This window comes from Vanessa atalanta, chromosome 19, assembly GCF_905147765.1.
Source record: "Vanessa atalanta chromosome 19, ilVanAtal1.2, whole genome shotgun sequence".
Taxonomy (NCBI): domain Eukaryota; kingdom Metazoa; phylum Arthropoda; class Insecta; order Lepidoptera; family Nymphalidae; genus Vanessa; species Vanessa atalanta.
In genome coordinates, this window is record NC_061889.1 from 1,275,031 (window position 1) to 1,301,653 (window position 26,623).

Here is a 26,623-nt window from a genome sequence, read left to right on the forward strand (position 1 = left end):
TAATAAAAATTAAGTGGAATAACCAACTAGACAAACACATACATTTTGTAAAATGGACATACTTTTTTGTTTTGTTTTTAAATAAAAAAACGTTTTACAGGGCAATTTAGCAAGTCTATTTACTTATTATATTTCACAAAATTAGGCGAGATATTCACCAAATAGCAAAATTAAAAATAATAGTTAGTAGTTAGTCAATTTCAAGTTTGATTTCGATAAAAATACATTCATGCCCGAGTCTCAGAAATTACGTACCGTCTGAACTCTTTTTGGTCTTGTTTGTTTGGGATTTGCAGGACAATTGGACTATAAGAGTGAGGGAATCGGGAGATAATTGTGTTTGAGCACACACATGCCCTGTACAGTATGCCGTGCTTAAGAGAGAATTGCAGCCGTGGCATAAATCGGTCGTTAATATACCTTGTAACCATCTTTTTATCACCGATCTGATCTTCAATTCGGAAACATTACTAATGATAATAATGTTATTTGATAGTATACCTAAATTAAATGCGAAAGTAAGTATGTTTATTTGTTTGCTATGATTTTATGTAACATTATAGTATCAATTGAAAATAAAATAGTTTGCAATTAAAAAAAAAAAGAAAACTCCCGCACTTGATGAATTATAAAAACAACCGGGCAAGTGCGAGTTTGACTCGTGCACTCAGGGTTCTGTACCACCAATACTATTGTGATATATTTGTCGGTTTTCGATTTTTTTGCCTATACTTACGCTACATACAAGATATTGCTTATTTCAAAATTTCAAGAATATAGGTCAACGGGAAGTACCCTATCGGTTTTGTTTCCCTTTGCGAATGTATGGGAAATACGACCCAAGCGGTCATATCTTTTAATCTCGTAGGCTTAGAGGTTCGATTTTTTCAAAGTTCCAAACGACCGTTGAACTCAATACTTGGTATTCATTTCAATATTATATCTCTAAACATTCCTGAGAAAAGGGTTTTCGACGGACAGAATACCAACAGACGGACAACGAAGTGATCTTATTTCCTTTCGAAGTACAGAACCCTAAAAATTATAATCCAAGTGAAAACTGGGAGAGGATATCCGGATTCGAATTGACCACATTACCACGGGACAAAATCGGTTTGTAACATAAAAAAAGTAATAAAACCTAAATGAGTATAAAAAAATATTAACAAGAAAACAAATTGAAAATCTATTTCTACAATTTGAAACCTTACACTTTGTTGATTACGAAAACTTTCGAAATTTTCACGATTCTTTGCACATCGATCGTAACGAGTTGAAAAGTTTTAAAACTCTAAAGCAAACATATAATTATTATAAGCAACGAATTTTCGTTACATGATCGATTTGAAATGTACGATTTTAATGAATAATACAAATCGTTCGTACATTACATGCCTCTGTTCAATTTTCGTGCTGACTGACTTCCGGGCAACTAAATTGAAATCTTTTATATCTTACGTTGATATTACTTTGAACCACCTGATGGTAAGTGGTCACCACTGCCCAAAGACTTTTTTGGACTTTATTGGGACCGTAAGTATTTTAACAATTCTTTACATTACCAATTCGCAAACAACGCAACTAAGATGTTATGTCCATTGTGCCTGTAGTTACACTAGTCCACGCAAACTTCAACCCAAAGTACAACATTACAGCTTGATGGTAGAATATTTGACGAGAGGGTGGTATAGTACGACACAATTTAAATGCAGCATGGAATTTAAAAACAAAAACAATTAATCGTCAATTTTGCCAATGTATTTGGTTACATGACATTACAAATTATTACGTTTGCATAAAGATCATTTTCGCATAACAAATAGATAAAGATTGATGATTCTTAAGACGCACTTAATTCGGATGTGAGCAGTTTTACGAATTTTGCCGGGTTAATTAAATTGTGTCGTATTATAACTGCCCAGACGGGCTAACACAGGGCTCTACCATCAGGTAAATCCAAAAATAAATAAATAACATTTCTATTTATAAGTTAGTAGATCTGGTTGAGAGTGAAGTAAGTATTATATATATATATATATATATATATATATATATATATATATATGTATGTATTTTAAAATAAAATATTACAAACATTAAAAACCAGATCTTACAAATATGATACAAGAAATAAGTACAAACTAAAGTTACACGTGATTAGAACAAAATATTAAATTAAAACAACTGAATTTGAGAGAAGACTACTACACAATAGTTCACTAAAAATTGAACTAGAGCTAATTCTTTTATTTCTTAAAAAGCATTTAGAAGCTGTTGTGTGTTTTCTTTACGTTCCTCGGTTGAGGTTTTTAATCAATATACCTACATATATCTCATTACAAGTGCACTATCTTATGTAATTAGTAAATAAATGATCTTTAACCCCAATCAAGAAGAATGGCAATACAATGCAGATCAACTATCATATAATATCAACTTCTATGGTAACGGCAGCGCTGGATTTACACTAGGGGCAATCGGGGCTACGTCCAGGCCGATATTTTCAGGGGCGGCAAAATTAGCAAGATTATAAAAAAAATAAAAATATAAAATAAATTTCTGATATGAAAGAGTCATTTTATTTATTTAATAATTGTGTATCGAAACTTTACCAATTTATGCAAAATAGCGTTAGTGGGACTAATTTTTTTACAGTGCACAGGGGGGACGCTATTGTTGAATGCGGCACTGGGTTCTGGCAGGACAAATAGACCAAATTTTCCCAGATATAATTACAGGAACATGATTATATACTGCAGATGATCCAAAACCATGAGTTAACGAACTGTCGGTGAAGGCATGTCTTGTATTTCATGCAGTACCAATGTCTATAAATGAAGATATCCTGCCATCGAGTAGCCCATGTAGGATTTTCTGTTCTAAATATGAAATAACATACACAAAATCAACTGTGATCAAATAACTCGCTTCGCTAAGCCTAAATAATATGTAATAATTTTAAAATTGATGAATTAATGACTAATAAAAGGATATATTCCATGTACGAAGTTTCATTAATATCCGTTCAGCAATACACATGAACTTACTTGTAGATAGTACTTTGAGCAAGCCTGGTTAGGTATAACTTCACTATCACCTCAGATATGGTACCGCCAAGCAAAAATACTTAGTATTGTGTTCCGATTTAAATGATGGTTCCGAATCAGTGTAATTGCAGGCACTTGGAACATAACTTGTTAGGTTCCAATGTTGGTGGGATGGCGATGTAAGGAATGGTTAATAATTCTAGGAATTAATCTATGGTCGGTGATGACCACTTGCTATTTGGTGGCATTTGCCAGTTCAACTAACTAATATTATTATATATTAATTTAAAAAAAAAATAGTTATGTCAGTGCAGATGTAAATAACTAATTAAGTATCATAGTTGATAAAATTACAAAAAAATTAAGCGCAAATATATTCATACCTGTAACCGAAATAATACAATTTTCATTACTCTCGTATTTTCTTAAAATGACTGAAAATTTAATTACAAAAAATAAAACATAAATTCAAACATTCAAAACGCAACAATAGTACAAAAATACCAGCCATACATAGTGATAAACAAACAGATTTGATTGTCAAAACCACTAAATACGTCGTTTTAATAATACACCGTTCGCACTGACGCTACACCGCGTCGATCTTCTTGTATATAAGCGCGGATGGCATCCCATGGAAATCATAACATTTCGCCTCGTCATCGAGTAAGCATTGGAAGTGTAACATTGGTATAATTGTCATAGTATTAAAGTTCATATGCCTTGGATTGTGATCTAGGAATGCTGTAGTTATTTACCAGGTAAGAATGATATTTATAAAATTACTGTTATTATAATCGTTAAATAATATTTCACCAAATATACATAAGTATTTATTTATTTAGGACAATGAACAATAGACATTTTACAGACAATGGATAGTGTATTGTGCTATTTAATGATAGTTTTTCATCTTATTTAAAGGTATAATTTCTTGAGGATCCTTTCTTATTAAGAACTTCTCGGAACATTATGCTCAAAATGTTTGTGCATAAAACAAAATTTTTCAATAAATCCTTCACCGTATAGCCCACAATGTTATGGAATGCTCTTCCAGAATACATTAAAAAAAATCTAAATCAATTTCTATATTTAAAAAATCTGTAACAGTTTACGATCAAAATAATACTTTAAAAAGATAGTCGTTAAATGTTTTACTAATAAATTATTTTAAGTAATAAGTTTACAATTGTTTCAAACGAGTTACAAATTATATGTAAATTAAAATCAATTAATTAATAACTAGCTCTCTATCCAGACATCGTACGGGTAATATTTATAAACATCTCCCATTTCGCCCCTTAAGTTAAACTTTTGAAAAATCCTTTCCTTGTGATCGTCGCGAAAATAAGTATTGCTAAATTACAAGTCAATCCCTAAAGTTTGCGAGACATTTGCGATCATTCAGTGGTATTTTGCTAATAAAGATAGATTTTATGACATATAGATGCACTCATCGATCTGAAATAATTAATAGATTATCATTTAAGACAGAACTTTAAACATTTGATTATATTTTTTTATTTATAAGCATTACATAAAAGACGTTTAAAATTAATTAATCTCTACAAATAAAAGCCCTTAATTCTACATTTTTTTAAAAATTTAATCGAATAATATATTACAAGACCATTTTTATGAATAAAAATAACATAAATGTGATAATTTTATTTATAACATTGTTCATATATAGTTTTTTTTATTAATAATAATAATCAATGTCTTTTTTTTTAAATTGAGTTTTGTTTACTAAGTCTAATTTTGAAGATATTAAAAAAAAGGAGGGATTATTTTAAATATCTTTTATATCTATCGTATGTAATGTAATAATATTTTAATCAATGCATCTAATAATACACCTATCGCCTCTAAATTATTTTTAATAAAAACAGTGCATATTATTAAGACTAATTAATTAAAAAAAAAATAGTGAATAATCCAAAATTCTTTACATTTAAATCAAATGGAACTGGTTCCGTTTCGTACGTTAAAAAAAAAACATACCTAAAAATGGAATGCAATTTTCTTCCTTAAGATTTGTGACAATAGTTTAATCCCTAATAATTAGTTATCGATATGAGCAATATCTGGGAAGCCGGTAACATGTAACTATTGTACTCACGGACATCTATTGTTATCAGTAAGGCAGCTTATATATTAGAAAACGATATATTATATAAATATTTTGTTTTCTTATATATCTTTAAATGCGTTAATACAGGCAACTATTTTTTTCGACGCATTCACGGCTTTGACCGTCTATTTAGAGTACTAAACTACGACTAAATACACAAAGGTAGTTTTATAGTTTTTTTTTCTTTTGGTTAGTTTTATTGCAATTATAATGTGGTGAGAGCCGAGATGGCCCAGTAGAACGCGTGCATCTTAACCGATGATTTCGGGTTCAAACTCAGGCAAGCACCACTGAATTTTCATGTGATTAATTTGTGTTTATAATTCATCTCGTGCTCGGTGGTGAAGGAAAACATCGTGAGGAATCCTGCATGTGTCTAATTTCAATGAAATTCCGCCACATGTGTATTCCACCAACTTGCATTGGAGCAGCGTTGTGGAATATGCTCCAAACCTTCTCCTCAAAGGGAGAGTAGGCCTTAGCCCAGCAGTGGGAAATTTACAGGCTGCTAATGTAAAAATGGAACATGGAAGCTTATATCTCATAGTTGCTGCTATTCTTCTTTTCTCTAAAATAACTTTAAAATAATTTCATACAATACGTTAACAACCTTGTCAAGTACAATTTGAGTTTCCAAATTACGTAGTGCTTGACACAGGTAATGTTATGAAGAAAACTGTACGTAGAAGAGAACGAGTAAAACACTCGTCGCCTAGCTGATTATCTTAGGTTTGCGACATTTCTAAATTTTCTAGATTTACAGAAACTTTTCTTACTATGTCTGTATGGTTGAAAAGGGGTTTTCTATGAAAAGGTATCACTTTATTTTTGTTTTGTTAAATCAAACTGCCAATCATATTAAAAATTATGTCAAACTCAAACTCAAATTCCTTTATTCAATATAGAAGCATTACACTTTCTTATTGATGGTCAGATTAAACACTACCACCGGTTCGGAAAAAGGAACACCCTGACCTGAGAAGAACCGGCGAAAGAAACTCAGCGGGTCCTTTTTTTTTTCGTCATGTTTTTTAATTATTTAGATTACTATATACATATATTTCACAATCGACATGTTCGTGACATTTAGTTTTATTTTTGTTCCACTTGAAGGATTGAAGGAATTATTTGTAATTTAAATTATAACCAAATCAAATGAAAATAGTCATTATTAAAAAAAACGATAAAGTATTTAAAGCACCATTAAAGATATGATTGCAATCAGTTACTAAATATAGCTTGTGTAAAACATATTAAATACAAACTTTGCATTATTTCAACGAATCCTGATCATTACGGGGTAAAGTGAAGTTGTGGTTTATAAGTTGATTTCCACTTTAGTTGTTAGTTTCTATTAGAACTTGATTACTTTATATTTGTTATATATATGTACCTAATGCAACAGGCCACCATTATACATACGTAATAGTATGAAAATGCAGAAGTTAATTACTAAAAGTCATAATAGAAAACGCGACTTAAATCTACCTTTTGATTCACAGATTTTTGCTTAAAATGTTATAAAACAAATTAACTATGGCAAAGTCAGAGTAAGATATGGAGAAGTAGGGCCAAGTGTTTTATGATCTTATTGTATTGAAATAAATAGTATACACAAATATTTAAACAAATGCCAGATTCAGAGAAAAACATCTCTATTGTGGAAATATGATGTCGAATATTCATCGGAAGGTTCGAGGGGGACAAGTTTGTTTATCTAATGTTTTTCGGACCCCATATTATTCTTGTGTACACACATAAATAATGTGGTATTCAGTGACATGAATCGTGAAAAAGCGGATTTTGTGATTTGTGATGTTCTAAAAATACAATAAATAGTTTATCTTCAAACAAGTTATGCCCTAAATTCCTCGGTGTATTTCGAATGACTGATCTTCTAAAAACATTGAATCGAATTACGGCAACGAATAACGAGGAGGATTTTAAAAAATGTAACTTTTAGATACGCTTACAATCTGCCAGAGTTCTCTTATCAATTCCACTATAGAATTTCATTATATAAGCCTTTTTTATGTTATAGGTGGCCAACGAGCAGAAGGCTCACTTGATGGAAAATATAGTTCCGTTTATACATAAACAGTAAAACTATGTTAGATAAGTTTTATTATTCGTTGCTGATCTAAAATTTATATATTTGGATAATAATAGACGTGAAATTGGACGGAATTTTCAAAAGTAAATCTTTTACTATCAGTAAAAAAATTCATACTATGTTCAAATTAAAATTTTTAAATAGATAAATCAACAATCAAATCAAATGTATTTTATTCAAGTAATTTTTCAATAAAGCATTTTTAGCCTTCAGCGCGAATAAACGGCAAGAAACTAGCACAGTTGCTCTTTTATATAACTAGATTTAAGATTATTGTTTAATCAGTCATTTGTTGGAACCATAGCCTAAATCCAGGTGTCTTTATATTTTTTGAAAAATAATAAGATTTATTGATTAGTTTTGTCTTAATATTTTTTTCTAATTAATAAATAAATGGTAAATTGATTATATTTTCCGGCTCATATGCATTGCCCAAAAACGTTCACTATGCCTTATGCAAGCGGAAAGCAAGGGTTGCAAGTTGGTTTTTATTTATTGTTTTAGAAAGAAAGAAAGAAATGTTTATTTACATTAGTAGTATGTATATTATCTTTTATGTATATTATATTATCATAAATATATTGTAAAGCAGCCGTTAATATATATATACAATTTTTTTTTTTATATTTAATATATATAAAAAAAAATTCTCGGTGGTAGAGCTTTATGCAGACCTGGATGAGGATCACCTCTGGTGCTGTTCAAATATTCAACTAACAGTTATCAATACTTTGTTATTCTGTTCCAGGGCGTGTCAGTAAAATTGCATAAGGGACATATATGTTTATTGCATGAAACATCCTCTCTATAATCTTGCGGAGGTTTTATTTATGTTAGTTTAAACTAAGGTGTTTTTTGGCAATTAATTTAATAATATCGTTTAAATTTTTGAACATACATTACTAATAAATGTTGTGTGGCGGTTGAATAGTCACTTAGTCTTTTTCTTTTGAATGTTATATATATATACATATTAGTTATAAATAAATAATGGTTGGAAAACATCACATACTTTACTCTGATCCCAATGTAAGTAGCTAAAGCACTTGTGTTACGGAAAATCAGAAGTAACGACGGTACCAATGTTAAATTATTATTAACGAGAGTGTAGTGAGAATTTCACACAAAATACAACGTTTATATTTAATGTTATAAGATCATATTTACTCGGCAAATCAAAAGCTTTAAAATCAATACAAATTAAATTTCATACCAAGCTTCTATTGATTTAAGGCATTGTTATACCCATTACGTTAAGTAAGTTATGTTAGTTTGTCAGGCGGCGTAATATTATCCTTTGCATATAACGACAATTAAAAAAATAATTAAATATGCGAAAAAAATGACGGAAATAGTTTAAAAAGAGGTTTCATTCCTTTTATAAAAGTTATATAAATTTCCTACGGAAGTTAATTGGTATAACGTACTAGTTACTCCAGCAATGCTTTCTTAATTTTATTTGTAAACAATTTCCGATGTCCGCGCGCCGTCGATGACAATGTTTCTCTAGAAACATTCACAAATGTCAACAATAATTGTATAATGTTTTAATTCAATGCGATTAATGATATAAGAACGCACACGAGACAAACAGTGACGTAGCTACGCCAATGCAAACAATAGGAGGAATTAGCGAGACAGAAACGATTCTATTATTACAAAACCTAATTTTGAAGTCCCTCATTGATTCTCGTTTGTCTCGCAAAAAAAAGTTTATATAATAATCCGCACACACGATTTAAATATATTACTAGTGGGTCGCCCGTAAAACTTTGTGTTTATTCAACAGATCTTTAGGAATTTCGAAACCTATGACAGGTTTTGTTTTGATATAATTTCATTGTACACTGACGACGTCTGTTCGCACGTTTTACATTTGTTTTTTTTTACAGCCATAGCGCCGCTCTCTAGCCGGCCAGTATCTTTTTTCCGCCCTCTAAAATTAATTATTATTATTTGTTAAATTGTAACAATTTAGTAAATTGCAATCAAGAATCCTTGTTAATTTTCTGCACATCTACGGCTGGAGCCCTTCAAAATAAGACCATAACCAATCATCTAATCACTGGGACAAAAATCGGCTTACGCTATTAATATATAAGACTATTTACGAGGACAACAACATTCTGACAGACAAAGGGCGGATACTTATATATTTTGCATTGGGATCCGAAATAGCTAGTTAGGTCACTAAGAACAAATAATTACATGAATTATAATAATATAAAAAAAATTACACCTAATATCGGCAGTCCACAATAATATCTTACCAATGGAATTATGGGTACCTTAGTCCAATGGACTTGTAACTGTTATTGATAATGTTAAGTTTAAAAACCAATTCCAAATCGATATATTGCCAAGAAAAATTTGGAGTTTAAGTTAACACGTCGGATTTAAGATTCCTCTAAAACACCCTTGTAGCCGTCTCATACAAGTTGCGGTTTAGGGTCATAGATTTAACCACAACATTCAGTTCGTGTTCGATCGAAACATTACTTGGATTACATCGAGTTAAGATTTTACTTCGACCTTATACTGCATCTACATCAGGGTCTAAGACTTGGACGGAAAATTAAGTGGCCGCTAAATTATTATCGTTTCACTACAATTATCTAACAATTATTGAAATATATTAAAACTTTTACGACACCAGTGTATTCGTTTTGAAGTTTTGTTAATTCTGGACTATAAATTTAATATATTAGGCATATTTTCAGGTTATTGAACTCCGATCGGGTATGATTAATCAAAAACATACATATAACAAATGTCAATTTTTTCTCTATTATTAGAAAAACCTTTAAATATACTGAACTCTTTAATTCGCAAATATTAAGTAATAGCCCTTGACTTTGGTGGTTAATTCCACCATTTTTTTTATTCAAGGTATTTGTGATAATAATTATAATCTTTTTTTGAAAAATATAAGCATTACAGTTATTACACCAAGTCGATTATAAGTAGTTTGTTATTACACTAATTATTTAACAATTTTTTATTTTTTAAAATATTCTTAATAATTTGACTAAAACATACTACTAAGGACGAAAGAGATAATTTTGTTAAAAAAAAAAAAATATAAAAAAGTAAACAAAAATAAGTTTAAATCTATTTAGTAACTATAAAACATCTTTAAAATTCTGGAATATATAGAATTGTTTGAATATAGTATAAAAGCGATCACAAAATATGTCTACATCTCGACAACAAAGTAGGAAGTTATTTAAAAGTATAACAGCCCTAGCAGTGGGGCTGTTGCTAGCTTGGTGATATATTCAATAAAAGCTAAAAGCAAACCTAGGGTATCGTAACTTTATTGTAACAAACTTGTAAAACAATGGTTTAGAAGCGCTTGTAAAATCCTACTTGAATTAAGTATTTTTAAATGAAATCGTATTTTAAAAAAAATTTTGTAGAAGGCTGTCTCGTCTGTGCCTTTTTGTTTTTTTTTTACTGTACGTAGGTACGTAATTCTACTTACCAGGTGGTAAGTAAGACGTCTATATATCTATTTTTTGATGATTGCTATTAAACTATAACAAGCGAGACTTATGTTATTCAAATTACCTTGTCGCGATTTTATCATTATATCAAAATTTAAACTTTAGGTGTAAAACACTCGGGAATAACTCAAACCATTAAAAATGTCCGGCATTAGTATTTTCAATATTTGTCAGGGGAGAGAGACATCGCGCAGACCCATCAAAGGGATACAGAAAAAATATTGTTTTATCGAAAGAAATGGTTAAGCGATTGCTCGTTTAACGGCTGGCTAGAAATAATTTAATAAGATTTATTTTTACGGAAAAATTTTTATTGTTTATGATTTGGTTATAAGAATCGATTTGATCTAGTGGTTGGAATACATAAATCATAGCTAAGATTCCGGGTTCGAGTCTCGGCACTAAGTTTTCCTGCCTTTGCCTGCTATTATATGGTCTTATGAGCATAACGATAGAGGTTTAAATTACTTGTGATTTCTAAATACAAGAATTCCTTACACAGCTCCATATTTAATCTGTGAGATAAAATAATTTATCGTACGTGAACTATTGGACTTAATCTAGCATTTAATTACCACTAATAAAACAGCGGTGCTTAACCCGACTATGAACCCGCAATCTTTACCTAAGATACACAGACTCTGCACCATTTAGACATTTTTTAGATTTCTTTCATTTTATTTTGAATAATTGGAAATCTTAAACGGTCGAAAGGACTTACAAATATGGTTCGTTTCAATTGAAATCTTAGAAAGTATGCAAGAAGCTTAAAAAAGCTTTCGTTATACCTTTACAACATTTTTCTATCAATAAAAAAAAAAAAATGTACATTGATTTATTACTCTGTGTTACCTAAATAACTTTTAAAATATTAAATTCATAATCATTCATTTGTTTTGAAAATGTTATTTTTATTATTATGGTGTTAGGTATTAAGTATAAAATACTATTTATAAAGATATATAAGCTTATATATGACATTAATATGTTTATAAAATTTATTCCAAATATTTAAAGACAATAATTTAAATCCATTCCATTACATAGTCGATTATTTTAAAATACCTATTACACCCGTCAAGCTGTTAATTCGAACACAGATTTTTTTTTTGTTGAAGAAACAAAATATAAATAAAACGATGTCAAATTAAAATCTAGTCTAATTCGATGGACTTTAAAATCTGTCATAAAATAATATGTTTAAGTAAGGATCGTAGAAGCGACAGGCAATTTTATTTTTATTCAAAGTTAGATTAATTATTTAACGCTAACGACTAACAAGTTTATAAAGTTGGAAAATATCACAGAAATTTTCTTTTGATAAGAAATCCTTTTTTAACACATTGCTGCTTTAGCATTTAAGTATTTATTTTTATAGGTATATTTTTAATTATCTTCAAAATTAAGAATTAATATGCTATTAGGCATAGGCGAGCGTGTATTAAACCACAGAATATAGAAATAAGAGTATATATATATATATATATATATATATATATATATATATATATATATATAGTTTATTTTTATTTATGGAAAAACGACGACGTACCAGCACACTTTATTTTAATATCGTAATTCTAAGTAAATTATAATAGGCGCATCTTTTGTTTTATATGCAGGAACAGAACAATCGTTACTCATTACATAAAAAAACGGTTATAATCTCGTTTTGAATAGCTCCAGCCATAGATGCGAAGAAAAATAAAGAGGATTCTTGATTGCAATTTATTAAATTGTTATGGATTAATTTTAGTGAGCGGAAAAATGTTACTGGCCACGTAAAGGGTAGAGGTTATGGATGTATATAAAAAAAAAGAAAGCAAACGAAAACCGTACGAACAGACGTCTTCAGTTTACAATGAAATTAAATTAAAAAAAAACTATATAGGCTTCGAAATTTGTAAAAATCTGTTGAATAAAAGAGAAGTTTCCCGAACGACCCACTAGTCTTATAAACTCAAACTCAAATTCCTTTATTCAATATAGAAGTATTACACTTTCTTATTGATGGTCAAATTAAACCGGTTCGGAAAAAGAAAACACCCTGACCTGAGAAGAACCGGCGAAAGAAACTCAGCGGGAGTTTTTTTTACGTCAAATTAATTATTTACATAATTGTATATGAGTAGAAACAGCCAGGAGGCGATCGTTTCATTCCCAAGGTGTGCACCTTTCGCACACAAGCGTTCCTTAACAATTTTTTTAAATTTCGCAACAGAAACATTTTGAACGCTTTCTGGGATACTGTTGTAGAAGCGTATACATTGCCCCACAAAAGAGTTACTGACTCTATGCAGTCGAGTAACAGGAGTAACAAGATTGTGTTTGTTCCTTGTACAAACGTTATGAGAATCACATTTTCTCATAAAAACATTAATATTTTTCCGTACATACAAAACATTACAGAATAGAACTATATATTAATAACGTAATCCGATTTTTGTCCCATTGGTTACGGGACGACGGCTGCATATAAAAAAACTTGATTGCGATTTACTAAATTGTTACGATTTAACAAAGAATTAGTTTTAGACAATTATTTTATACATTCTAACTGAACTAATGTATACTATATGATATTAAAAAAAATCTTTTAAAAGAGTTTACATAATTTTGGCGGCAAATTTACAATTAAATAAAATCAAAACAAAATCTGTGAGTTTTCGTTTTGCTTGGTGGTAGGGCTTTGTGCAAGCCCGTCTGGGTAGGTACCACCCACTCATCAGATATTCTACCGCCAAATAACAGTACTCTGTATTGTTGTGTTAGGTTAGAAGGGTGAGTGAGCCAGTGTAACTACAGGCACAAGGGACATAACATCTTAGTTCCCATGGTTGGTGGCGTATAGGTAATGTAAGGAATGGTTAATATTTCTTACAGCGCCTTTGTCTATGGGCGGTGGTGACCACTTGCCATCAGGTGGCCCATATGCTCGCCGCCAAACAAGGCCATTAAAGAAAAAAAAAATATACCGCATTAAAATCCGTTGCGTAAAGACGGCTTGAAGTGATTATGTTTTATACAACGTAGTCCTAGAATGTAACTTTAACTTTTCATAAGACTTTCATGACTATTGAATTTTAACTATTGATAATGTCTATGGGCGATGGTAATGGTGGTGACCACTTACCATCTGTTGTCCTATCTGCCCCTTTGCCTACTTACAAAAAGTACAATTATATGATTAAAACATTAATATGTTTTAGAATCTTAACGGTAAATCTACTACAAACCTATTGAAACCTACTATAGTTACTATAGTTGTTTTAGGCTAAGCATGATGTAAGAGCCGAGATGGCCCAGTGGCTAGAACGCGTGCATCTTAACCGATGATTTCGGGTTCAAACCCAGACAGGCACCACTGAAATTTCATGTGCTTAATTTGTGTTTATAATTCATCTCGTGCTCGGCGGTGAAGGAAAACATCGTGAGGAAACCTGCATGTGTCTAATTTCAACGAAATTCTGCCACATGTGTATTCCGCCAACCCGCATTGGAGCAGCGTGGTGGAATATGCTCCAGACCTTCCCCTCAAAGGGAGAGGAGGCCTTTATCCCAGCAGTGGGACATTTACGGGCTGCTAATGCTAAAAAAAAAATGCTAAATGATGTATTATTTCACTGTATTTATTTTTTTACTTGGTGGTAGGGCTTTGTGCAGGTCCGCCTGGGTACCTACCCACTCATCAGATATTCTACTTCCAAACAGCAGTACTCAGTATTGGTGTTTGGAAGTAGAGGGTGAGTGAGCAGATGTAACTTTAGGCACAAGGAACATAACATCTTAGTTTCCAAGGTTGGTGGCGCATTGGTGATATAAGGAATGATTAATATATCTATTCGCTCGTCCGCCTATATAAGTATATACAATAGACTTGCCATCACTTTGGCACGAGTTTTATAGATTCTGTTGAGTAAAACCTTTTTATTAATTTCAATACATTTTATTCTCCATATAAACATTTTAAAGATCAACTTTTATCTGCATGTAGGGTAGATGTAAAATCATGTCTTCGCTTCAACGTCAAATATGTACATATACATAATTGTATTAAGTTGGTTTCATATTATTAATGACGTTGATATATTATGTGTAGAGTATATAATGTAGTTACTTAATAGTTCAGAACAGTATATCTCCAAAAAAATCATTTTAAAATATTCAGGATAGCTATTTTGCAGTTATAATCATTTTATACTAATTTGTAAGATCAGTGCCGAATGCCGTCATCATATCATTTAAATATATATTTATAAATTTATAGTAGGTAGGTAAGATATGTGATGTGCTAGATATGCTAGTTAAATACAATAAAATTGATTTCTAATTACGACGAACAAATTTTAAAATTTGTTATATTAATAAAACTCAGCAAATTTATTGGTCATAATGGATATGTGCATCAACAGTATTTTTATCATGGGAAATAGAAGAACCGTATATGTAATAAAAATTGATTGATGTATGCTATACGTATGTTAACGCGAATATAGATAATAATCCAAAAAAATATTCTCTGCTTTCAGAACCATGACGTTCTCCTGGATTTTTATCATCACGTTCTCTTGGATCGGCACCGCCAGCCTCCAGTACATCAACCATGCAGACCCGGCCATTGAAACCCTCATGGAACCACTCGAATCGGCTGATACCTACCCACCGTTACCATACATCAATTACTTCAATATGCCCTCCCCCAGTAACCATTACGAATCTATTCAAAATGATAATCCTGTAGAACACAGTCAGTTTTTCGACCAAGGTCATGATTCTATAGACTCGCAGCGTAAGAGGCGAACTACTGAAGAAATGAAAGAAGTTACTGAAAAATATTGGGCGCCGAATTTAGTTGACAACGATAAAACATTCTTTTTGCGCAACGATGGGAGGGTGAGCCCAGTTATTGTTCCATCATTTGGTATTGGGTCCAGTGGGCCTGAGGCAAATTCGACATATAAAAACGACCTGAATTCGATGGAAAAACGGAGTTTCAGTCCATGGGGAGGTAAGAGAGATAACGCCAATATTGCCGAGCATACGTGGACTTGGAAAAGGTCCATCGGTATACGAGAACCAAGCATGCCCAAGCGGGTTAGATTCAGCCCATGGGGAGGAAAGCGGAGTGGGCAAATTATATATAAACCAGGAGCAAAAGGTTCAAAAATAATATTTTCTGCCTCTGTGCCAGAACTGACTCGGATAATATCCAATTACCTGCCAAGCGGTAATAGCTTGGATGTAGCTGGTTACCAGTTTATACCATCGTTGGACAAACGACACCCTATCAAGATCTTGGCTTTGAGCACTAAAATGGACGAACGAACACTTCGAGATGCCTTGCCCTTTAACACGTTTATGGAAACCATTCCGAGAATCTTTAAGCCTGGTCATCCATATTTGGATATTAATTTGAAAAAAGACGGAAAGAGGAAGGTGAAATTCAGTGCATGGGGCGGCAAGAGGTCTCCTCCCATCATCGGACCTATCTGGACACCCGTAGCACAAGACATCAAAGATTCCGCTTTGGATACGATAGTATTAGTTCGAAACCAAGAAGATGACTCCTAGGTCTATAATAACCTCGATCAAGCTTATGGCACATGGTAACTGTGAAATTTTCTAATACTCAAATAAACCTGATGAAGCATTATAATTATGGTTATTTGTTTTTTGTAAGTGCCATAATATAATAGTCTGCTAAAATGTTCAAGAAATAAAGGAGCCTTTGACAAAGAGGCTGGATTTGTCAAAGGTTATTATGGCATTATATCAATGTATTATATATATAAAAATATTAGTCAATTGTTGTTTTCGAATGTAATTGTTTAATATTATAATTAATTAAAGGCCGAATACATGCCTACCATTGTGTTATTTATTGTTCATTATTTAAATTGATTTACAAAAAAAGCTTTTTTTTTTAATCTTACTTTATTACTTACTTAATTATAATGGACAAAGGAATTTTATAGATATAGCTTAACAAAAATAAAAAACTTAATTTTTAAATAATATTCTACTTTTAAAATTGTTTTAATGTTTTTAAAAAAAACAGACACTAGTTGATCTTAACTAAAATGTTTGAGTTTAATTTATTTGAACAGGGTAAAAAAAAACATGTTTCTTTAGTAAATTATATTTAGATTTATTATAAAATACAAGAATTTTATAAGATACATACACACACTTAAAAGAATATAACTTTTATAATATAGACTTTGCCAGCTCTATAGCTTTTCTATTAAAGTTCATCTATAATATACTGTAAGAAAATATTACTGAATGTAATTCTAGCATAAGAAATATATTTAACACTTCAGCAAATTTATAAAGGGTATTTATCTCTAAAATATTATTAAAGATATATATAAACAAAAAACTACTCATCATTCAAGTTATTCCAATTTCTTATCTTATATCAATATCAGTTTTATACTATTAAAGATCTAATTAAACTTAAACCGTTCTTAATATAATATGGTAACCTGACTCCGTCTCAACTGGCTTACTTAGCTGTCCGACTTTTAATTTGAATGCTTCTTCTGCAAATGCTTGCTGCATTTGACTTCGACTAAACATGCCTAAATCTCCTCCCCGTTTAGCCGATGAGCAGTCTGAATATTTCATTGCCAAATCAGTGAATGATGCATCATTAGAAACAATCTGTTTACGGTAACTTTTAAGTAAATCCAGAGCCTCCACCTTCGTTCTTGTAATGTTTTCTTCGCGCCATGATGACGGTCGCCTGCTTTCGGCATGTTTAACAAGAATGTGACTGCATCTTACATCGCCAGGGTCTGCTGGCGCATCGGGGCGCTCCCATTGGGATTTCTTTGTGTACATATTAAGAAAGTAAGTCATGCCGGTAGAACGACTGGTTCTCATCTCCCATCCTTCGGGTAATGGCGCGTCGTTGTCATTCGACATTCTGCAATAGTTCGGGAATGTTGATGCATTTGCACAAAACACAGACACAAATTCATGTTTTGAATAGAATATAAGGCCGATAGTGAAATATCTGATTTCATATATTAAATTTTTTGACAAGAAAACTAAATTTTAAACAGCTCCATTTACTTTCTACATTCCTTTGTCCATTATAATAGTTTTAAGGTTATAACAAACATTATATGAAATATAAATAGTAATTTTCTACAGATTACTTCTAAATGTTTATAATTTACACAATATAATATAAACATCAACTTACCTCGCGTCAGTGATCCGGATGACGGGATGTCTAATTCTTCAATAACTGATTAGCAGCTTATTAAAGTTATTTGCACTTGTAATTTTAATCGAAACTAGTTTGTAAGGAAGTTTCACAGTATTTCTTTCTAGTCTAATTAGAGTTTAAAAACATTACAATATGCAAGCAAATGAGTACCGGTATTGGTGACGGGCGACGGCGTATGATACAGATAACAAATTAATATGATTATTTGGATAACCGGCTTTGACCGGATAGATAATTAGTCACAAATTGAAAACAAATTCATTAAAATAGTACATAGATTTTCTCTTTTGAAAATTAAAAACATTAAAGATATATTAAATATGCCTTTATAAAATAGTATAGCGCCACCTGTTGTTAACTCTGTACATCTTGTTAAACTAATGTCATTTTAACTGATTTTAATAAAGTTTGAATACATAACCTACAAATATAGATGGCACTACCTATGCTATAAATTTTACTTAAATTATTACCTCCTTACTAAAAATCGGAAGGATTATTAAAAAAAATCAAAATATACTTTATACAACTAGGCTTCTACAAGCACTTTTGAATAAGTGGAGCGGCAAGGAAATTAGTAGTTATTCATTTCATAATTTAAAAATACAAAGCTATTTTAGTTAAATACAATTATATGTATGTAACACATCCTGCCTCGAAATCAACAAGTATAAGCTCCACGCTTTTTTATTCTTGTATTATTAATATTGTATTGAAATTTATGCCTTCTTTACCAATGTATTTTATACAAATGATTTGAATTTATGAATCGGCAAAGTTAAAAATATCTGCGGAATTATATTATAGAAACGGATACCTTTCTAAAAAACATTTTATGTAAAGCGCTTACAGAGGCTGACGCTGAGGCTCCTGTAGGTACATTCTAGATTTCAACGAATGAGAAATGAGATGGCCTAGTTATTAGGAAACCTGAAACTCAATTGAAGATTTAGGGTTGAAACCATATCCTCCTAACGTCAAACACAAATTAATTTCCACCTTTCACATCTGATGGTTTTTTCTACAAGTAGCTTTTTTCTCTTCGATAATATTTTACTTCTTGTTCTCTTAACATACAGGTATCAGGGCCGGACCGTAAGTTTAGGGGGCTCTTATGGTTTTTTTTTTGTTTTACGAGGAGGAAATGCATTTACGCACGCCGCCCGGTCGGAGGAACGGGACGGGTATGTAAGACTCAACCGGTATCTAATGCCCTGTGCCAGCGCGCCTAGTGCGCGCCTCCCCCCTTATCCTCCACGTGGGAATGTGGCGAACTCCCCCGAGTCCGTTGCCCAGGGTACACCACGAGGAGGTGACTGACATGTACCCCCAAGTTTAGGGGACCCTGGGTTACCACTACTTAGGGACCCATCTAAGACATATCTGAACGTAGACTTGAATTAAATGGGATTGATTAATTGCAGGGCTGCAAACTATACGATCTGTTTAATTTAATAAAGTTATAAATTCTTTCGCATTATCCTCTATTTTTGACTTTGACTTGAATTAGCTGGGGCCCCCTTGAATCCACGGGGCCCTGGGCTGAAGACCAAAAAGCCATATGGTAGATCCGGTCCTAACAGGTATATTATGTTTATTTGATAAAATTAATTAACTTTCTTCTTAATTTTTCTTCTTATAAGTAAATGGCAATATTACTTACCTATTGTTTTTTTTCCATATTAAATATAGAAATCTGGTATTGGTGGTTGAACAATTTAGACCATATTGTTTTTCCTATTGGAGGTGGATATTTTTGAGCTTACTCAGCCCGGCAATAATATGTTTGTTTTACCAGGAAGAGGTTTGTTTATATAAGACAGAATGTAGTTTTAAATAGTTACTTGTTTTAATACGTAGATTGTTTGGTTTTTGTTATTTTTTGAAATATATGTAACTATATGTAAGGAACTAAATTTACTTTTTTATACTTCATATTTATTTTCCAAATTTAAATTGGACCAAACAGAAGTGTTAAAATCGGAAACAAAAAGAATTTTCCAAATCGTTTAATTAATGACGGAGTTCAGAGGTAACAAATATAAAAAAATAAAATAAAAAAATACAATCGAATCGGTAAGCTCCTTTTTAAAAAAGGTTAAAAGGTTCGGTTAAAAAGGAAAAAATAATTAATACGTAACCGTTATTTTTTAAGATAAAAATAGTAATACCAATTTTATGTTACGACCGCAAGCCGTTGAAGCAGACGAGTCCTAGGGAGGATATCCCGGATCACCGGCGCCCTCCAGCCAGATGTACGGAAGATCTGTAGGACGTGGTGGGAGTCGGGAATCAGGCCCGAGTAAATGCAGAAAGCGGAAAAACGCGATCGGCTGATGATGATAGTAAGAACTTTTTGTTCAAAGTTGAACAAAAATACCAACAAACTTCACAATTAACTTCAAGATTGACTCCATGATTTTGTAAGCGAAGCGGCAGATAGCGGATATATGTGTGATCAATAAAAATCAAATTTTAGATGGCATTTATACTGTTTTTGTCATATTATGTTTATTTACTGTGAATATTTTTAAACAATAATATGCCTGCGTTAGCAATATATAAATGAGGAAAAATTAATAAAATTGTCTATGCTTAAATCTCATTGTCTTTGATTAGGCCTATTATATTTGACAGTACGCCAGCAGGCTTTGATAGTGTTAAACTATGTCGAAAGACTCTGTAATGATATTTAGTATATAGTGTAATTAGTGGTTACGCAAGACAATAACTTAATAGCAAAATAACTTAAAATATAAAATAAAAAATCTATATTATAATAACGTAATAAAAAAAAAATCATTGCTTTTTTATGGAACGATTTATCACTTAAAAAAAGCAAATGTAAAAAAAATCATTTCTTTATTAAATAATTAATATTTAAATTTATTAACTGGCAAATTTAAACGTATATTGCATAAATTTATTACTAAATAACATAATCAATAGGTATATCATAGGCCTTGCTTCAGGAAGAATTTACCGGTTTCCTGAGTGAGCCTGTAATTGGATACCTTTATTTATATTTAATATTTTTCGTGAAAATTTTGTTTTCACGGGGTCATTACTGTTATTTGCCTAGAGCGCGTCACATTTTTTTCGGTTGACGTTGCATACAATGTATTAATAAATATTTGAACAAAATATTATCTCTTATCCAAAGCGATCATCGGTTATCGTATGTACTTTGATATAATTGTCATCACTTGGTTTAAATATCACCACTTATTTATTTACGAATCGCAATATTAGTCTTGTTTATTTTTCCATTGATTTAATGATCACCTTATAAGTTCACAGAATCCGAAGTCCTGGGTGCATTAACAAGTTATTCAGTTTTTCTGTCACGAAATTACCAGTAGCAGCCCGGAGGCCACAACTTGGCAGTGTATTCCGTGCTCAAGAAAGCAGGGAAATTCATTGTTCCATCTACTCTCTTTCCAAGGGAAGGCCAGCCCTTCGGATTATGAGAGCGAGATCATAGAGAGTGTACTTGTGCTCTATAATATGTCTTGATATATTCAAAGTTATATTTGTTAGTTTTGTCATTAAGAAGCCAAAAAAATCTTCGTTTGCCTGACTGCCTGACTTGGTTTACCAATGCAGTCAGGCAAATAGCTACATTAGGCCGTAGATCCCAAGGTCCTTGGTTCAAACCCCGGGTTGGGTCGTTAAAAACGTTATTGGGATATTATATATTCTGTCAGTAGCAGCCCGGAGTCTAAAGTTGGAAGTGTATACACTCGGTGTCTCGGTTAGTTCGTAAATCTGTTGGTCCTGTATCTGAACTCTATCCGGTCGTGTTGGATTTGCCGTCCCATAGGATTATGAAATTAAGGAAAGGAGAGTGTAGCTGTGTTTGCATATACACTTGTGAACTGTAATATGTCCTGCGTTTGGTTGGTCTTCCTTAAGATTAACCGCCGTCCATACATATTCCAATACAATTGACATATAACTTTTACACCCTACTTATATAATGAAATGCTCATTAACAATAATACTTTAAATTTCATCAAAGTCCTTCTCAAATAGACTCTCGTTAGTGTACGCCTGGCGTTTTTGTAATACGTTTTTTTATCACGACGATGAAAAAGTACACATAAAAAACGACTTGAAAAAAGATTATTTAGATTTACATAGATGTTTTCATAGTTATATTTCTTACAACATTTTAAGGTTACCTTTAGTGATTTTTACCATTTACTAACAGGTGATAAATTACTATGAATGCGGTTTAAAAAAAAACTATAATTATCATTTTATAACGATAATGATACAATTTACCTTTTCTATGAAAGAAGGATGTATTGGCTGATCATTATTCAAGCGGCTGGTTGAATTATGTCAATTAATAAAAAGGTTTTTAATTAAATGTTCAATTAAGCCTGGGAGATATACATTTAAATTATCAGTCATTCCAATAATCTCATCAAATTATTCATTGAACAAATTAATTTAATCTTGTTCTATATTACAAAATTAAATACGCAAAGTCGACGAACATTTAGTATATTTACAGTTTAGCCAGTGTCCGCCATGATGCAAGTGTACGGAAGACTTTATATACAGAATAGTTTATAAGACCTCTTGAAAGTATCAGCTTTCATTTCAATCATGTTCAAATTATATTTCCTTTAAATTTATACTTTTGTGATTAACGCTTTTAAATTAATATAACATTGAAATTCAATAGTTAGTTTTAATGTTATTTTAAACAGATATATGATAATATCACAAGTAGATATAACATGATGTATTAGGTACAAGAATCAGTTAAGTAATCTGAATCTAAACTTTATGAATAAATAAATTTCTAAACGAGACTTCCCCCTAAGTACATATTTCATTATATGTATAAATTTTTTATCAACTCTAAAATAAGAATTTCTGAAGCCATTTTGAATTTATTTATCATTAATGTTGATTTTCAGAGAAAGCAACAAATATAACGCAACCTAAAAAAACTAAAATCCTTAAATCATCGTCGCAAGATGCGTCAGGAGAGTTATTCTGTAACAAGAAACGGTCATACATTCTGTAGGTATTACGAATGTCACCGTAGAAAATGAGTGTGAAATGTCAAAATGTTAGTACCATTTACTATAATAATTATAACATGCACAGTATATCAAAATGGCGTATCAATGAAAGTCAATTTTCAACATTTCACGACTGAGATACGAAGAGAATTATTATATTTTAATAAAATCGTACTGCAGAACTGAAGGCTTTTTTTAAAATTTAATTTACAGCTTCCACGGGCTCACAGTTGCCCGTGCCTTTTTTTACTTTTTATTTTTATAAATTTTGGTGTTATTTTATATTTTTACTGAACATCAGCAGATCTTCGCTGATTCTGACATTTTTTTTTTCAATTTAAAATAATTTGTAAATAATCCATAATAAATAATATATGATAATATATAATCTATAAAAATACTGTATATAGTAGTTTTTTTTTTATCCTAATTACTGCAATCCAGCGGGCCCTGCTCCGTGCTCGATCAGAGAGAGTACAGCTTCGGCGACTCTGATGTCGCGTTTATGTATAGATGTCTTGAGGCTGTGCTCTAGGATGGTCTCAAGGCTTTTGTTTTAATTCGTTTAACATTAGCTTACTATATGAAGCAACTTCATATAGTAATTAAGTTTGTTTTAATATTCCTACTTAGGGAAAACAGGTCTAACTTGCCAAAATAGCGCAAACGAATTATTTGTGTCTTTTTTACTGAAGGTATTACTTTATAATAAGTCTCTAGGATGAATAGGATAGTCTGTATGACTGAATTGACTTTTAATAATTAAAAATCACAAAGGCCGTATATACCCATATGCGCCTCTATTTTTGCCACCTTTCTACAATAGTCAATTTATTTACATATATACTTTTTTGTTACGCTTTTACGCCTCAATTACTCATCCGATTATTATAAATTTTGCATACGCGTTATCAAAGATACAAAAATATACAAAGGGTACCTCACACGAATTATACTTTGTCTATACTGTATTAAGTAGATACTCATCATACTTTTATATGTATGTTTACTTGGACGTCTCAAAACTATGTTTAATTTTTATGAATAAATGAAATAAATATTTAATAATGAAAAAAGGTGCAAAAATATAAAACTGATAATATTTTTTCAGATTGATGACGTCGTCCTGACCAACTTCAGCCACGGAAACTAATCTCAAGAGAGACTAGTCATCTAGGCAGTACATATTATATATAGTGCAGAATTGTGTCCGTAAACACCTATGTTTGCGTGCTATGCCCTCGCTCTCGTAATCCGATGGGACGGTAAATCCAACACGATCGGAAAGAGTTCAGGTGCAGGACCAATGGTTTTACGTTCTTTCGACACGGAATTGTACACAAATCAAACTTCCAGGCTTTGAGGTGATACTGAGATATTTTGGATAAAAAAACCGATGAAAAAAATATATTTTCAACGCCATGCTAAAAAGCCTTAGTCTTATTATTTTGTGTGTTTATTTAATGTAATTTAGAAAAGATTATTAATATTTCATACAATTGCAAAATATAAATTAACATAATTAAAAAAAAAGAAAACGAAATGTCACACAAAATTATAACCTCCTTTATTTTTCTTTATATTATAATATTTATGTAGGTAGATGATATAATTTCTAATCGTCCGATAAACCATTGTTTTAAGTAAAGACAAAGTTGATCAAACTTAAATTCTGAGTCAATGTTATTCCGCGTCTACGATTAGTTTTAAATCTCCTTTACAAAGTATTAAAAGGAATCCGAAATGTTTTAGAATTATAGTATTTTAAATATTCGTTTTTTAAAATCAACAAGTATACTTTTTTTTCAGAAATATTGGAAAGGATGGAAATTGGTCTATTTATAATAATCATTATAATATTAATGTCACACAATTAATTAAATAACAATGTTATTTTATATTAGATAAATATATATCACAGGTGAACGCTCACTAAGAGCTTTACAAATTAAAAACTGAAGTAAATTATTATAATTAATCTATGTATTTCGAACGCATTTTCAAACTAGTTAATTACTGATAAATCAATCAAATTAGTAAAAATATTGACAACTCAATCGATTTTTAATATTAAATATTAGCTCATAAAATTATTTTTAACACGTATATTACGGACGCAGAATTTGTCTATGACCCTGACCGTCCACTTAATACATCATAAAAACTCACTCGCTCGAAATCTCTCGAAACATTTAAGCTTATCAAAAAACAAACACAATTTGTGATAAATAAAATTGTAACAATTGCTGTATATTGCTAGAACACTAAAAGTAGACATGATTAACCTATTAAAGTTTTTAAGTGGTCTACCTTTAACGGGATTGGTGGGAAGAGTTAGACGGCGTAGCTCGCTCCTGATTGGTGAGAATTTGACGTAAGTAGTGGTGTTTTCGCGCGCTTTGCATCAGTTGTGTGCGATTTTCCCGCGCGTAACAGTGAGGTTACCATTTCGAAAACTTCGCAGCCAGTTATGAAGATTGTTTAAGTTCGTTTCTTCCCTAAATTGTAAGGTAAGTCGATTATATAAATTATAATCTATACTAACTTAATACAATTTCACGATTTTATAGTTTATTTTAAACATGAAATTTAAAAAATGGTACAAGTTTAATCATAAAACGAAATAAAACTTTTCATGTTATATATTTTTAAATTTTAAAATCAAAGTACGTAATATTATATATTTTTTGTATTTTGAAAAACAGTAATGATTTGCAAAAGAATTAACGTTACGTTAACATTTAAGGAAATTAAAACCGACGTAAAAGTTCTTCGAATAAAACGTTTAAAAAACACCTAAAATTATTATTATCCTTTACAGTCATAAAAACGGTCTATTATTAAAGAATTTGAATGTTCTATTATTATTATTCACTTAAATATAAATGATTTTTCCACGATTTAAAATTATAACAAAAAAAAATACCATTGAATATTAAACTGAGTCAAGAAGTAAATTAAAACATTATTTGATATTTAATTATGAAATACGCGAGTCAAAACTAATTTTTATACTAAGTTTTATATATTTTTTTTAAATAATCAGATTAGATTTATATTTAAAATGAAAACATAGTAATACATTACTCCACCAATCATCCGTTTAATCGAATTAGTTATAATGCCCAAATTGAAAAATTAAATTTCGAATCTATATAATATATTGCCACAATATCCTTTTAAAATTTTCACCAATCAGAGTATTAAACTATTTTAATTTTAACAAAAAAGATCCATAAACAATTATGTTATCATAAAAAAAAAATAAACATTTTGTTTTTAATATTTACCATTATGACATATTTTATTAGCCAAGTGTGTTAATTTAATCTATAACTTCTATTTCATTCTGATCTCTTGGAATATCGTTATACGAATACAATACCGGCGAATTTTATTTGATGTTTCCAGTCCGTACTGGTTCACATAATGTTGTCTTAGATTTTCGCGATTATTACACATTGAAATAAAACTAGTTTTTTAACGGATTTAATCGCGTATATTAATTATTTTATTTTAACATCCCGACGTTTCGAGCACT

At 31.0% G+C, this 26,623-nt stretch overlaps 3 protein-coding genes across 7 annotated transcripts in view; 2 read left to right on the forward strand and 1 right to left on the reverse strand.

Moving 5' to 3' along the window:
* Window positions 1-18,235, reverse strand: part of LOC125071488 (putative peptidyl-prolyl cis-trans isomerase dodo) — a 29,539-nt gene extending 11,304 nt beyond the window's left edge. Inside the window, exons 1-2 of one of the 2 annotated variants that reach the window (XM_047681757.1) lie at window positions 18,014-18,229; window positions 16,969-17,731 (exon numbers count right to left, since the gene is read on the reverse strand). In XM_047681757.1, the coding sequence (XP_047537713.1) occupies window positions 17,260-17,730 (471 nt within the window). In that variant the 5' untranslated portion in view covers window position 17,731; window positions 18,014-18,229 and the 3' untranslated portion in view covers window positions 16,969-17,259. Of the gene's footprint in view, window positions 1-16,968; window positions 17,732-18,013 lie in introns of those variants that run through there. The other variant, XM_047681756.1, reaches the window with a different exon arrangement.
* On the forward strand, window positions 3,701-16,660 carry LOC125071487. Of its 4 annotated transcripts, none has more exons than XM_047681753.1 (2): window positions 3,701-3,808; window positions 15,330-16,660. In XM_047681753.1, the coding sequence occupies exon 2, from the start codon at window positions 15,334-15,336 to the stop codon at window positions 16,369-16,371; it is 1,038 nt and encodes a 345-aa protein (XP_047537709.1). In that variant the 5' UTR covers window positions 3,701-3,808; window positions 15,330-15,333; the 3' UTR covers window positions 16,372-16,660. The 4 variants fall into 4 exon arrangements, with proteins under 4 accessions (XP_047537709.1, XP_047537708.1, XP_047537710.1 ...); XM_047681752.1 differs by lacking the exon at window positions 3,701-3,808 and adding an exon at window positions 14,832-15,070; XM_047681754.1 differs by lacking the exon at window positions 3,701-3,808 and adding an exon at window positions 15,062-15,074.
* Window positions 18,236-25,502: 7,267 nt separating the features above from the next.
* Window positions 25,503-26,623, forward strand: part of LOC125071361 (tachykinins) — a 68,297-nt gene continuing 67,176 nt past the window's right edge. The window contains exon 1 of the mRNA XM_047681573.1: window positions 25,503-25,592. The gene's annotated coding sequence lies outside the window, so the exon portion shown is untranslated. The remainder of the gene's footprint in view (window positions 25,593-26,623) is intronic.